Here is a 13941-nt window from a genome sequence, read left to right on the forward strand (position 1 = left end):
GTGGAATTTCTAGAGTTATAGGTCTCATACAATTTTTTTCTATTCTAACCATTTATGATTATGTACTCCATTTTCCACATATATCTTTTTATTCTTAATATTTGTGAAATTTTTGGAGTTATAGGTCTCATACAATTTTTTTTTCTATTCTAACCATTTATGATTATGTACTCCATTTTCCACATATATTGAAATATTCTTACTATTTGTTTACTCTTGAATTATATTATCTAAGTTTTTTTTTTATATTCTAACTATTTATGTATTGTACTCTTGAATTATATTATTTAGGTTTTTATTTATGATTATGTACTTTTTTTATTCTAACTATTTACGCCGTAAGGCGTTCCCTCTGAGAGGAACTCCCCTCCGTGCCGCGGTGTCTCGTTATCGGCCCTTAGATTGATTGTTAGACGATGGAATAAACTTCAGCCATTAGATCATCGGCCTTTTTAGAAACCAAGCGTCAGTAAAGAGAGGCCAAGAGAGGCCAACCGTCTATGCATGGATGAGAGAGGCCAAGAGAGGCCAACCGTCTGTGGATGGATGAGAGAGGACAGCAATGTGAGGCACCTCGATCCCCTTGATCTGAACATCAGGGAGAAGCAGATCATGTCCCTTGTCGAAGATGGCAGGGTGTGGTGAGGAGAGCCATCCATCCATTCGGCGGTGAAGAAGGTGACACAAAAGCCATGGTACACAGTCAGCCGCTTACAGAGAATGCTGGCCATCGCACTTGTGTTCTCTACTGTGTATATGTCCATAGAAATATTGGGCATATACAGAGAATGCTGAGCATTAGTTCGAAGTAGTATGTAGCTGATGTAATTCAGCGTGATAAGATTCTGAAACAGATTTACAAGGATTTTCACAAGAAACCGCTCACTCCGGTAAAGAGGACAGAAACGAGGGTTTTAGTTAGTTTATTATTTGTTGCATTCGATATTCTGTCTAATCATTTGCTCATTGAATGCATACTTAGCAGCAGTATGGATGTGCTAAAACGAATTAGGGTATTAATATGAAACCCACTTTTCTTTCTTTCTTTTAACGACTCCATCTAATCTTTCTGTGTGGTCATTTTTTCACAACCAGAGAGGAATCACTTTACTGTTGATCAACTTTAGTAGGGACACTCGTACCTCTGTGCAACTCTCTACCATTTTAGGAATTTTCGCAGAAGAAATTGATACAGTCTTGAAGTTTTCAAATGCGAAGGAGCTGAGGAATTTGATTGCAAGATCGACACTGAAGTATCATTTGACAGCTAAAGATGGTAATCTCAACAGCCAAACTATGCTTCTCAATGGGAAAATTCTTTATGTGACCCCTGAGGGTGAGATACCTTCTTTAGAGTTGATGATTGTTGATGCCGACAAACGTATTTCTGTAGCACCTCTCTCTATTGCATTTGTGTCTCTTCCAGATGTTCAATTGCCAGCATGCAACAATTAGGGATTTATGTGTATATGTTCACAGAAATATTGGGCATATACAGAGAATGCTGAGAGAATGCTGTAAGATGAGCTCGCAGATTGTGAGAATACACGCTCACAAGTTTGGAACTTAGAAAACAGTTTCCGTCAAGCTCTTTGAGAAAAATGTGGGCGTGGACTTGTCGCAATTCATCGGCATTGATACAGGCCTGCAAAAGATTTAAATAGGTATGATTTTCTTCCTCGCATAGTGGCCTCGAGACTACATTTCTGGCATTACATGTTCAGGTTTAGGTACCTTGCTTTTGCTTCTGTGACCGTATTAGATTAAGGGAGCTTGCAGATTGTGCAGGTCGTGGATCAGGCCGTTGATCACCCAGCTCTAGCACAAATCCTATGCAAAGAGCAGAGGTCGAGCATCAACAGAAGCACTTTGTACTCCTATAATGGAGTGCATTTCGCAGAGAAAGGTCTGGGTATTCTCCATTGATGCAGAGATTTTCGAAGTCACGCCCTAGCTCTTCGTGGTGGAGCTTCGAAAAACTGAAGGGGATTCGTTGGAATACAATAAGTTCTACAGTGAGGATCTAAAGCCCGGCCTCAAAGACACCGTTTAGACATGGGATGGAAACAAACAATAAATATATATTCGCTGTGGTATAATACATGATTTTTTCTGCAATGTTTTTTAGGATTAAGTTAAAGTTGTTATGTTCTGAGTTTTCTTCATCAGTTTGAGGCAATGCTAAAGCATTGTTCACAGAAATCGGGCTGCAAGTTTCCTGCAATGTTTATTCAGATTAAGTTAAAGTTATGTTGTGAACAAGCAATCTTTCTGTTTCCTGACAATTTCCTGAGAATCATTACAATATCATACCATTTCTGGTGACATAATTAACAGTTCATGGCTAAACACTCTCCTACAAGATGCTTTTATGGATTGAAACAATCGAACATGTTTAAAATGGCAAAGCCTTGTTTAAGTAGAAAAACGGTACCCAGTTTAAGGAGCTTTTGATTAATTTGGAAAAAACTGCCTGGATATCCCACCATCTCATGCGAATATCCCACCATCTCATGCGAATCAACTGTTAATATATCGATGCTTTTATCTTTAGATTAGAATAGACAATTATTTGTTGAATACAATATCGTACCATTTCTGGTGACATATAATTAACAGTTCATGGCTAAAAACTCTCCTACAAGATGCTTTTATGGATTGAAACAATCGAACATGTTTAAAATGGCAAATCCTTGTTTAAGTAGAAAATAGGTACCCAGTTTAAGGAGCTTTTGATTAATTTGGAAAAAATTGCCTGGATATCCCACCATCTCATGCGAATCAACTGTTAATATATTGATGCTTTTATCTTCAGATTAGAGTAGACAATTATTTGTTGAATATAGGCACGAACCAGTGTTTTCTAGGCCTGCTAATATTGCCAGGTATATACACCTTGATATATCAAAGGCTGATTCCTGGTTATCAATAACGAGTGTCCTTTGGATGGAAGCCCTTCAAAGGAAATGCTGTAGGCTATCTGTTGGACTTTTTGGAGGGTTTTCTTGCACCTTTTCTAGTCAAAATTGACCAGAATCAGACTTATTGGAGAGCTTCCCTGCACCTTTTCTGGTCAAAATTGCCTAGAATCCGGCAGATTACAAATGATAACTTACTTGCAGATTTATTGGATTATGAACCAAGCAAAAACTAAAGGAAGAAATTTAATAACTTACGCTTTATCTCAAAACCTTTGTAAGGTAGCAAATAAGGGAAGTGTTCAAAGCAAAACTCATAGAAAGGTTCCTAAAGTTCTGTAATGGTGCATATGATATAGAGGAAGGTGCTGAAGGAGAAGAAAGTGATGAGGAAGATGCTGGTGAGGATGTTGATGTGGAAGGTGAAGATGAGGAAGATTCTGATCTGGATTTGCCATGGAAGATGCTTGAATCTGCAAGAGTGGTTCTGGATAAACAAGAAGATACTGTTGAAAAAGTGGATGTTATAAATGCCTTAGGAGATGTATCATTGGAAAGAGGTAGGTTGATAAAGCTAAAATTTTGTACAAGCAGGGAATGCTACAATGCTCTTTTTAAAACCTGGTTGTTTGGTTGCAGAGGATTTCAGACTTCTGCAAGTGATTACTTGAGAGCTCTTTCTATATTAGAACGCTTGGAAGAACCCAACAGTCATCATATTTCACAACTGTATCCTTTTCTATTTATATTCTGTACTTATAATTTATTCTTCATAGGCTTTCTTTAGGTCAGGATGCTGATATGTCCAAAAAGCATGCAAAATTATAGAACTACATTGCTTATCAATATTAGCTACGATTATGGATAGTCTACTATTTGAACTTAGGAAAGAGTGCATAAAACTAATATGGGGATATTAGAAGCTAATAAATGTGGTGTATGGTAATAGTTGAACCTACTCCAATCCTTGGATTGTGCTTTTCCTAGTATGCTCTTTTCATTGCGGTACTAGACTGTAATATTCAAAACCATATATATATATAGGGATATGAGAAGCTTATAAATGTGGTGTATGGTAATAGTTGAACCTACTTCAATCCTTGGTTTGTGCTTTTCCTAGTATGCTCTCTTCACCGTGGTACTAGGCTGTAATATATATAGCTAAGGTTCTTATCAGTATTAGCTACAATAATGGATAGTTTGCCATTTGAACTTAGGAAAGAGTGCATGGACTTAACTGGGATAAAATAAGTTAATGAATGTGTTGTTTGAACTTTGGATAGTTTGTGCTTTTCCTATACGTCCGACTCTTCACTGTGGTGCTACTTGGTTGTAAAATATATATGCAGTGTTTGTTTGTTCACAACCTTAATTTATCGATAGATGTTTTAAGATATGTTTGGCTCTACAGATGCAGAACAAGATCCCAGATGCACTAAGTTACTGCCAACAGACATATTTATTATGTGCATCACGTATGCAGAAACTTACAAATGAAGCTGAGACATCCAAAGGTGAAAGTTCTGGCAACGATGCACAGACAAATAATGTTCCCGAGGGAGATCTCCATAATGGTACACTGGCTACAAGTGCCGTGGATGATGAGGTTGATGTGCTTAAAGGTCTAATGTCAGATCTTTCAGATGAGGAAGATGCTGGTGAGGATGTTGATGTGGAAGGTGAAGATGAGGAGGATTCTGATCTGGATATGGCATGGAAGATGCTTGAATCTGCAAGAGTGGTTCTGGATAAACAAGAAGATACTGTTGAAAAAGTGGATGTTATAAGTGCCTTAGGAGATGTATCATTGGAAAGATGTAGGTTGATAAAGCTAAAATTTTGTACAAGCAGGGAATGTTACAATGCTCTTTTTTAAACCTGGTTGTTTGGTTGCAGAGGATTTTCAGACTTCTGCAAGTGATTACTTGAGAGCTCTTTCTATATTAGAACGCTTGGAAGAACCCAACAGTTGTCATATTTCACAACTGTATCCTTTTCTATTTATATTCTGTACTTATAATTTATTCTTCATAGGCTTTCTTTAGGTCAAGATGCTGATATGTCCAAAAAGCATGCAAAATTATAGAACTACATTGCTTATCAATATTAGCTACGATTATGGATAGTCTACTATTTGAACTTAGGAAAGAGTGCATAAAACTAATACGGGTATATTAGAAGCTAATAAATGTGGTGTATGGTAATAGTTGAACCTACTCCAATCCTTGGATTGTGCTTTTCCTAGTATGCTCTTTTCACTGCGTTACTAGACTGTAATATTCAAAACCATATATATATATATATATATAGGGATATTAGAAGCTTATAAATGTGGTGTATGGTAATAGTTGAACCTACTTCAATCCTTGGTTTGTGCTTTTCCTAGTATGCTCTCTTCACCGTGGTACTAGGCTGTAATATATATAGCTAAGGTTCTTATCAGTATTAGCTACAATAATGGATAGTTTGCCATTTGAACTTAGGAAAGAGTGCATGGACTTAACTGGGATAAAATAAGCTAATGAATGTGTTGTTTGGATAGTTTGTGCTTTTCCTATATGTCCGACTCTTCACTGTGGTGCTGCTTGGTTGTAATATATATATGCAGTGTTTGTTTGTTCACAACCTTAATTTATCGATAGATGTTTTAAGATATGTTTGGCTCTACAGATGCAGAACAAGATCCCAGATGCACTAAGTTACTGCCAACGGGCATATTTATTATGTGCATCACGTATGCAAAAACTTACAAATGAAGCTGAGACATCCAAAGGTGAAAGTTCTGGCAAAGATGCACAGACAAATAATGTTCCCGAGGGAGATCTTCATAATGGTACACTGGCTACAAGTGCCGTGGATGATGAAGTTGATGCGCTTAAAGGTCTAATGTTAGATCTTTCAGATAAGGTATTGTGTAGTGAAGTCTACTCATTTGTTAGGTTTATTGATGTTGTGAATATTGAGCTTGCTAAAATGTTTGGCATATACAGATTGAAGATCTCAAGGCGATGATGTCAGCTCCACCGTTGTCTGAGGTTCTTCAGGCTCTTTATGATGATAAGAGCATTTCTCAGGATAAAAATGCTTGTATGAGTGTGAATTCCTCTCATGAAGTAGCAGCAACGACAAACAATGGTTTTGATCAGCCTAGTCTACCAGCAGTCCCTTCCAGTGGCAATGTACTGCACCTTGGTGTGGGCAACCATCACTGCATCTTGGTGTGGGCAACCATCACTGCATCTCGACGCCATCGCGCTTGTGTTCTCCGCTGTGTATATGTTCACAGAAATATTGGGCATATACAGAGAATGTTGGCCATCGCACTATATGTTCACAGAAATATTGGGCATATACAGAGAATGCTGAGCATCCGTTCGAAGCAGTATGCAGCTGATGTAATTCAGTGTGATAAGATTCTGAAACAGATTTACAAGGATTTTCAAAAGAAACCACTCACTCCGGTAAAGAGGACAGAAACCAGGCTTTTAGTTAGTTTATTATTTGTTGCATTTGATATTCTGTCCAATCATTTGCTCATTGAATGCATACTTAGCAGCAGTATGGATGTGGTAAAACGAATTAGGGTATTAATATGAAACCCCCTTTTCTTTCCTTCTTTTAACGACTCCATCTAATCTTTCTGTGTGGTCATTTTTTCACAACCAGAGAGGAATCACTTTACTGTTGATCAACTTTAGTAGGGACACTCGTACCTCTGTGCAACTCTCTACCATTTTAGGAATTTTCGGAGAAGAAATGGATAGTCTTGAAGTTTTCAAATGCCAAGGAGCTGAGGAATTTGATTGCAAGATTGAGACTGAAGTATCATTTGACAGCTAAAGATGGTAATCTCAACAGCCAAACTATGCTTCTCAATGGGAAAATTCTTTATGTGACCCCTGAGGGTGAGATACCTTCTTTAGAGTTGATGACTGTTGATGCCGACAAACGTATTTCTGTAGCACCTCTCTCTATTGCATTTGTGTCTCTTTCTACTGCTTGCGAAATGGGGCAACCATCACTGCGTCTCGACGCCATCGCACTTGTGTTCTCTGCTGTGTATATGTTCACAGAAATATTGGGCATATACAGAGAATGCTGGCCATCGCACTTGTGTTCTCTGCTGTGTATATGTTCACAGAAATATTGGGCATATACAGAGAATGCTGAGCATCAGTTCGAAGCAGTATGCAGCTGATGTAATTCAGCGTGATAAGATTCTGAAACAGATTTACAAGGATTTTCAAAAGAAACCACTCACTTCGGTAAAGAGGACAGAAACCAGGGTTTTAGTTAGTTTATTATTTGTTGCATTCGATATTCTGTCCAATCATTTGCTCATTGAATGCATACTTAGCAACAGTATGGATGTGGTAAAACGAATTAGGGTATTAATATGAAACCCCCTTTTCTTTCTTTCTTTTAACGACTCCATCTAATCTTTCTGTGTGGTCATTTTTTCACAACCAGAGAGGAATCACTTTACTGTTGATCAACTTTAGTAGGGACACTCGTACCTCTGTGCAACTCTCTACCATTTTAGGAATTTTCGCAGAAGAAATTGATACAGTCTTGAAGTTTTCAAATGCCAAGGAGCTGAGGAATTTGATTGCAAGATCGAGACTGAAGTATCATTTGACAGCTAAAGATGGTAATCTCAACAGCCAAACTATGCTTCTCAATGGGAAAATTCTTTATGTGACCCCTGAGGGTGAGATACCTTCTTTAGAGTTGATGACTGTTGATGCCGACAAATGTATTTCTGTAGCACCTCTCTCTATTGCATTTGTGTCTCTTCCAGATGTTCAATTGCCAGCATGCAGCAATTAGGGATTTATGTGTATATGTTCACAGAAGTATTGGGCATATACAGAGAATGGTGAGAGAATGCTGTAAGATGAGCTCGCAGATTGTGAGAATACACGCTCACAAGTTTGGAACTTAGAAAACAGTTTCCGTCAAGCCCTCTGAGAAAAATGTTGGCGTGGACTTGTCACAATTCATTGGCATTGATACAGGCTTGCAAAAGATTTAAATAGGTATGATTTTCTTCCTCGCATAGTGGCCTCGAGACTACATTTCTGGCATTACATGTTCAGGTTTAGGTACCTTGCTTTTGCTTCTGTGACTGTATTAGATTAAGGGAGCTTGCAGATTGTGCAGGTTGTGGATCAGGCCGTTGATCACCCTGCTCTAGCACAAATCCCATGCAAAGAGCAGAGGTCGAGCATCAACAGAAGCACTCTGTACTCCTATAATGGAGTGCATTTCTCAGAGAAAGGTCTGGGTATTCTCCATTGATGCAGAGATTTTCGAAGTCACGCCCTAGCTCTTCGTGGTGGAGCTTCGAAAAACTGAAGGGGATTCGTTGGAATACAATAAGTTCTACAGTGAGGATCTAAAGCCTGGCCTCAAAGACACCGTTTAGACATGGGATGGAAACAAACAATAAATATATATTCGTTGTGTATACTACATGATGTTTTCTGCAATGTTTTTTAGGATTAAGTTAAAGTTGTTATTCTACTGCTTGTGAAATGGGGCAACCATCACTGCATCTTGACGCCATCGCACTTGTGTTCTCTGCTGTGTATGTGTTCACAGAAATATTGGGCATATACAGAGAATGCTGGCCATCACACTTGTGTTCTCTGCTGTGTATATGTTCACAGAAATATTGGGCATATACAGAGAATGCTGAGCATCAGTTTGAAGCAGTATGCAGCTGATGTAATTCAGCGTGATAAGATTCTGAAACAGATTTACAAGGATTTTCAAAAGAAACCACTCACTTCGGTAAAGAGGACAGAAACCAGGGTTTTAGTTAGTTTATTATTTGTTGCATTCGATATTCTGCCCAATCATTTGCTCATTGAATGCATACTTAGCAACAGTATGGATGTGGTAAAACGAATTAAGGTATTAATATGAAACCCCCTTTTCTTTCTTTCTTTTAAAGACTCCATCTAATCGTTCTGTGTGGTCATTTTTTCACAACCAGAGAGGAATCACTTTAATGTTGATCAACTTTAGTAGGGACACTCGTACCTCTGTGCAACTCTCTACCATTTTAGGAATTTTCGCAAAAGAAATGGATACAGTCTTGAAGTTTTCAAATGCCAAGGAGCTGAGGAATTTGATTGCAAGATCGAGACTGAAGTATCATTTGATAGCTAAAGATGGTAATCTCAACAACCAAACTATGCTTCTCAATGGGAAAATTCTTTATGTGACCCCTAAGGGTGAGATACCTTCTTTAGAAGTGATGACTGTTGATGCTGACAAACGTATTTTTGTAGCACCTCTCTCTATTGCATTTGTGTCTCTTCCCGATGTTCAATTGCCAGCATGCAGCAATTAGGGATTTATGTGTATATGTTCACATAAATATTGGGCATATACAGAGAATGCTGAGTGAATGATGTAAGATGAGCTCGCAGATTGTGAGAATACACGCTCACATGTTTGGAATTTAGAAAACAGTTTCCGTCAAGCTCTCTGAGAAAAATGTGGGTGTGGACTTGTCGCAATTCATCGGCATTGATACAGGCCTGCTTAAGATTTAAATAGGTCTGATTTTCTTCCTCGCATAGTGACCTCGAGACTACATTTCTGGCATTACATGTTCAGGTTTAGGTACCTTGCTTTTGCTTCTGTGACTGTATTAGATTAAGGGAGCTTGCAGATTGTGTAGGTCGTGGATCAGGCCGTTGATCCACCCAGCTCTAGCACAAATCCCATGCAAAGAGCAGAGGTCGAGCATCAACAGAAGCACTCTGTACTCCTATAATGGAGTGCATTTTGCAGAGAAAGGTCTGGGTATTCTCCATTGATGCAGAGATTTTCGAAGTCACACCCTAGCTCTTCGTGGTGGAGCTTCGAAAAACTGAAGGGGATTCGTTGGAATACAATAAGTTCTACAGTGAGGATCTAAAGCCCGGCCTCAAAGACACCGTTTAGACATGGGATGGAAACAAACAATAAATATATATTCGCTGTGTATAATACATGATTTTTTCTGCAATGTTTTTTAGGATTAAGTTAAAGTTGTTATGTTCTGAGTTTTCTTCATCAGTTTGAGGCAATGCTAAAGCATTGTTCACAGAAATCGGGCTTCAAGTTTCCTGCAATGTTTATTCAGATTAAGTTAAAGTTATGTTGTGAACAAGCAATCTTTCTGTTTCCTGACAATTTCCTGAGAATCATTACAATATCATACCATTTCTGGTGACATAATTAACAGTTCATGGCTAAACGCTCTCCTACGAGATGCTTTTATGGCAAAGCCTTGTTTAAGTAGAAAAACGGTACCCAGTTTAAGGAGCTTTTGATTAATTTGGAAAAAACTGCCTGGATATCCCACCATCTCATGCGAATCAACTGTTAATATATTGATGCTTTTATCTTTAGATTAGAATAGACAATTATTTGTTGAATACAATATCGTACCATATCTGGTGACATATAATTAACAGTTCATGGTTAAAAATTCTCCTACAAGATGCTTTTATGGATTGAAACAATAAAAAATGTTTAAAATGGGAAATCCTTATTTAAGTAGAAAAAAGGTACCCTTTTTAAGGAGTTTTTGATTAATTTGGAAAAATTTGCCTGGATATCCCACCATCTCATACGAATATCCCACCATCTCATGCGAATCAACTGTTACTATATCGATGCTTTTATCTTTACATTAGAATAGACAATTATTTGTTGAATATAGGCACGAACCAGTGTTTTCTAGGCCTGCTAATATTGCCAGGTATATACACCTTGATATATCAAAGGCTGATTCCTGGTTATCAATAACGAGTGTCCTTTGGATGGAAGCCCTTCAAAGGAAATGCTGTAGGCTATCTGTTGGACTTTTTGGAGGGTTTTCTTGCACCTTTTCTAGTCAAAATTGACCAGAATCAGACTTATTGGAGAGCTTCCCTGCACCTTTTCTGGTCAAAATTGCCTAGAATCCGGCAGATTACAAATGATAACTTACTTGCAGATTTATTGGATTATGAACCAAGCAAAAACTAAAGGAAGAAATTTAATAACTTACGCTTTATCTCAAAACCTTTGTAAGGTAGCAAATAAGGGAAGTGTTCAAAGAAAAACTCATAGAAAGGTTGTTTTGTTGTGTGGCACAGGTGAATTGGTTATCGAAGAAGATACAAGATACGTTCTTTCTTGGTGAAAAGATTTAAGAACTTCTATGTCAAATTATCTGATCCTAGAATCTGGCAGATTACAAATGATAACTTGCAGATTTATTGGTTTATGAAACAAGCAAAAAAACTAAAGGAAGAAATTTAATAACTTACGCTTTATCTCAAAACCTTTGTAAGGTAGCAAATAAGGGAAGTGTTCAAAGCAAAACCCATAGAAAGGTTGTTTTGTTGTGTGGCATAGGTGAATTGGTTATCGAAGAAGATACAAGATACGTTCTTTCTTGGTGAAAAAATTTAAGAACAAGATACGTTCTTTCTTGGTGAAAAGATTTAAGAACAAGATGGTGAAAAGATTTAAGAACAAGATACGTTCTTTCTTGGTGAAAAGATTTAAGAATGTCTATGTCAAATTATCTGATGTTAGTAATCTTTATTAGGAAAATGAATTCACAAAGGATCAAATATCGGTTCTTCTAATTTTTCGTCTATTGGATGCTTTTTCACAAGCACTTCTTGATTGTTGTGATTTTAAATTACTTCAATTAAGTGCAAGGTATTGTTTATCAATGGGCCATTGTGATTCTTAATCCTCTTCACTCAATATCACCAGTAGTCTCCATAAGAACACAAGCTATCCTTGAAATGATGGAAACGACTTATATCTCTAACAATGATTTCTCGCCCAACAATTTTAGAGATAAATTTGGTGGCATCATGGCAATCACCACATATGTGAAGATTTTTTATTATCTGGATTGATGTACCAGGGGTTGTATTGATAAGCCCAAAAGCAATGACCAACTTCTCGCTGTGTCCACAGAGAATGTATTCTTTCTCTTCCTCCTCAACATCTTGCAACACAAAGTTTTTCTTAGGCACATATCCTCCCTCTTTCATCTGCCTAGCCATGCCCTCCAATGTGGCGTGAATTTTGACTTCTTTCTTCTATGCTATTATTTCTTATGCCATTGCCTTACCTTCCTCCTCAACATCTTGCAACACAAAATTTGTCTTAGGCACATATCCTCCCTCTTTCATCTGCCTAGCCAAGCCCTTCAATGTGGCGTGAATTTTGACTTCTTTCTTCTATGCTATTATTTCTTATGCCATTGCCTTACGGCGTTTCCTTTGCAACATGTGATGTTGCAAATGCTAGTTATGATTATTTTTTATATTCTAACTATTTATGTAGTGTACTCTTGAATTATATTATTTAGGTTTTTATTTATGATTATGTACATTTTCTATTCTAACTATTTATGATTATTTTCTAACCATTTATGTAGTGTACTCTTGAATTATATTATTGAGGTTTTTATTTATAATTATGTATTTTTTCTATTCTAACTATTTTTTATTATTTTCTAACCATTTATGATTATTTACTCTTAAATTATGTACTTCTATTCTAACTATTTATGATTATGTACTCCATTTTATATATGATTATGTACTCAATTTTATATATTTTATTGGTGGAATTTTGGTCTCCTATGATTATTTTCTAACCATTTATGTAGTGTACTCTTGAATTATATTATTGAGATTTTTATTTATAATTGTGTATTTTTTCTATTCTAACTATTTTTTATTATTTTCTAACCATTTATGATTATTTACTCTTAAATTATGTATTTCTATTCTAACTATTTATGATTATGTACTCCATTTTATATATGATTATGTACTCAATTTTATATATTTTATTCGTGGAATTTTGGTCTCCATTTTATATATGATTATGGAGTAATATTTTATGTACTCTTATGTACTTCTATTCTAACTATTTATGATTATGTACTCTATTTTATATATGATTATGTACTCAATTTTATATATTTTATTCGTGGAATTTTGGTTCTCCATGATTATGGAGTAATATTTTATGTACTCCTATTCTAACTATTTATGATTATGTACTCCATTTTATATATTTTATTCGTGGAATTTTGGATAACCATTTATGATTATGTACTCCTGAAACTCTACATAAGATTAATACCCAATGACTTATCATTGTTCCATAAGATTTTCCAGCACGTATCATTAAAAGCCTAAGGGTTAACATACTTTACTGTCTTATAACATTAATTGTATAACTCTCGTATGTCTTTTATATGTCATGTAAACATTTCCTTTGGTTTCTATGAGGGATTTATCTCTGGGTAGCTTAACGATCTATCCTCCTAGCCACCTGGCCTAATGAGCAATAGCCACATGGCCAACCTCACGTTACTGTCACATTCCATTTGTACAATTTGTAAGGACAGTTGAGATCCATTTTTTGGGTGTTGGACAGTGGAGATTCATTCCATGTTAATCCTAACCCTTTTTCACTTCCCTCCTTTCATGTTGTTTTTTCATTTTACCGTTAGTAAGGCGGCTAAGTGTCACGCTACAACTAGTTAAAACTATTTTGGGTTAATTCTTCTTCTAGTGGAATATTATAATTAGACTTTCGGACCTAGGATTCCATGGTTGAAGTGAATCAGGAGGAGGGTTCGAAAATTTTTCGCTAGCTTCGTTTCTGTGATTCGAATTTAGTGTGTTTTTGGAGTTTCTAGATTTAAATCGTAGGTCACACATATGAAATTTCTAATTTATCTGAATTAATGCTTGTGATTTGTAGGTGGAACCTCTGGTTGCAGAGGAAAAAGCTTATACTCATGGTGTCTAGTCCTCCGGGAACTGTCGGCCGCGAACATGTGTCTTGGCCTTTCTTCTGTGCTAGTTTCTTTTTTCAATTTTGAACTTCTTCTACTCGCGTGGATTTCTTATATGGACATAGGACCATTAAGAGATGAAATCAGGATTTCTCTAGCATCACATGGCTGAATTTGCAGAGCCCAGGCTTAAAGATT

The 13941-nt window shown here is 36.7% G+C and overlaps 2 protein-coding genes across 15 annotated transcripts; both read left to right on the forward strand.

Moving 5' to 3' along the window:
• The first annotated feature begins 763 nt into the window (after window positions 1–763).
• On the forward strand, window positions 764–6514 carry LOC149159514 (uncharacterized). Its single transcript, XM_089434333.1, has 5 exons — window positions 764–890; window positions 1096–3478; window positions 4815–4905; window positions 5561–5825; window positions 5909–6514. Exons 2-5 carry the CDS (start codon window positions 3382–3384, stop codon window positions 6512–6514), a joined length of 1059 nt encoding a protein of 352 aa, XP_089290459.1. The 5' UTR covers window positions 764–890; window positions 1096–3381.
• LOC149159515 (heparanase-like protein 3) lies at window positions 6249–12193 on the forward strand. Of its 14 annotated transcripts, XR_016261746.1 has the most exons (4): window positions 6249–7183; window positions 7389–7569; window positions 8523–8714; window positions 8920–12193. XR_016261746.1 is itself a non-coding variant. In XM_089436484.1 (3 exons), the coding sequence occupies exons 2-3, from the start codon at window positions 8511–8513 to the stop codon at window positions 9277–9279; spliced, it is 564 nt and encodes a 187-aa protein (XP_089292610.1). In that variant the 5' UTR covers window positions 6249–7957; window positions 8073–8510; the 3' UTR covers window positions 9280–12193. The 14 variants fall into 14 exon arrangements, 12 of the variants coding, with proteins under 12 accessions (XP_089292610.1, XP_089292609.1, XP_089292612.1 ...); XR_016261745.1 differs by having other exon boundaries at window positions 6249–8714; window positions 8920–9488; window positions 9613–12193; XM_089436484.1 differs by having other exon boundaries at window positions 6249–7957; window positions 8073–8714.
• The last annotated feature ends 1748 nt before the right edge of the window (window positions 12194–13941 follow it).

The sequence above is a fragment of the Pinus tabuliformis genome, chromosome 5_2, assembly GCF_031772625.1.
Source record: "Pinus tabuliformis cultivar Carrire ecotype Pingquan chromosome 5_2, CPIR1, whole genome shotgun sequence".
In the NCBI taxonomy this organism is placed as follows: domain Eukaryota; kingdom Viridiplantae; phylum Streptophyta; class Pinopsida; order Pinales; family Pinaceae; genus Pinus; species Pinus tabuliformis.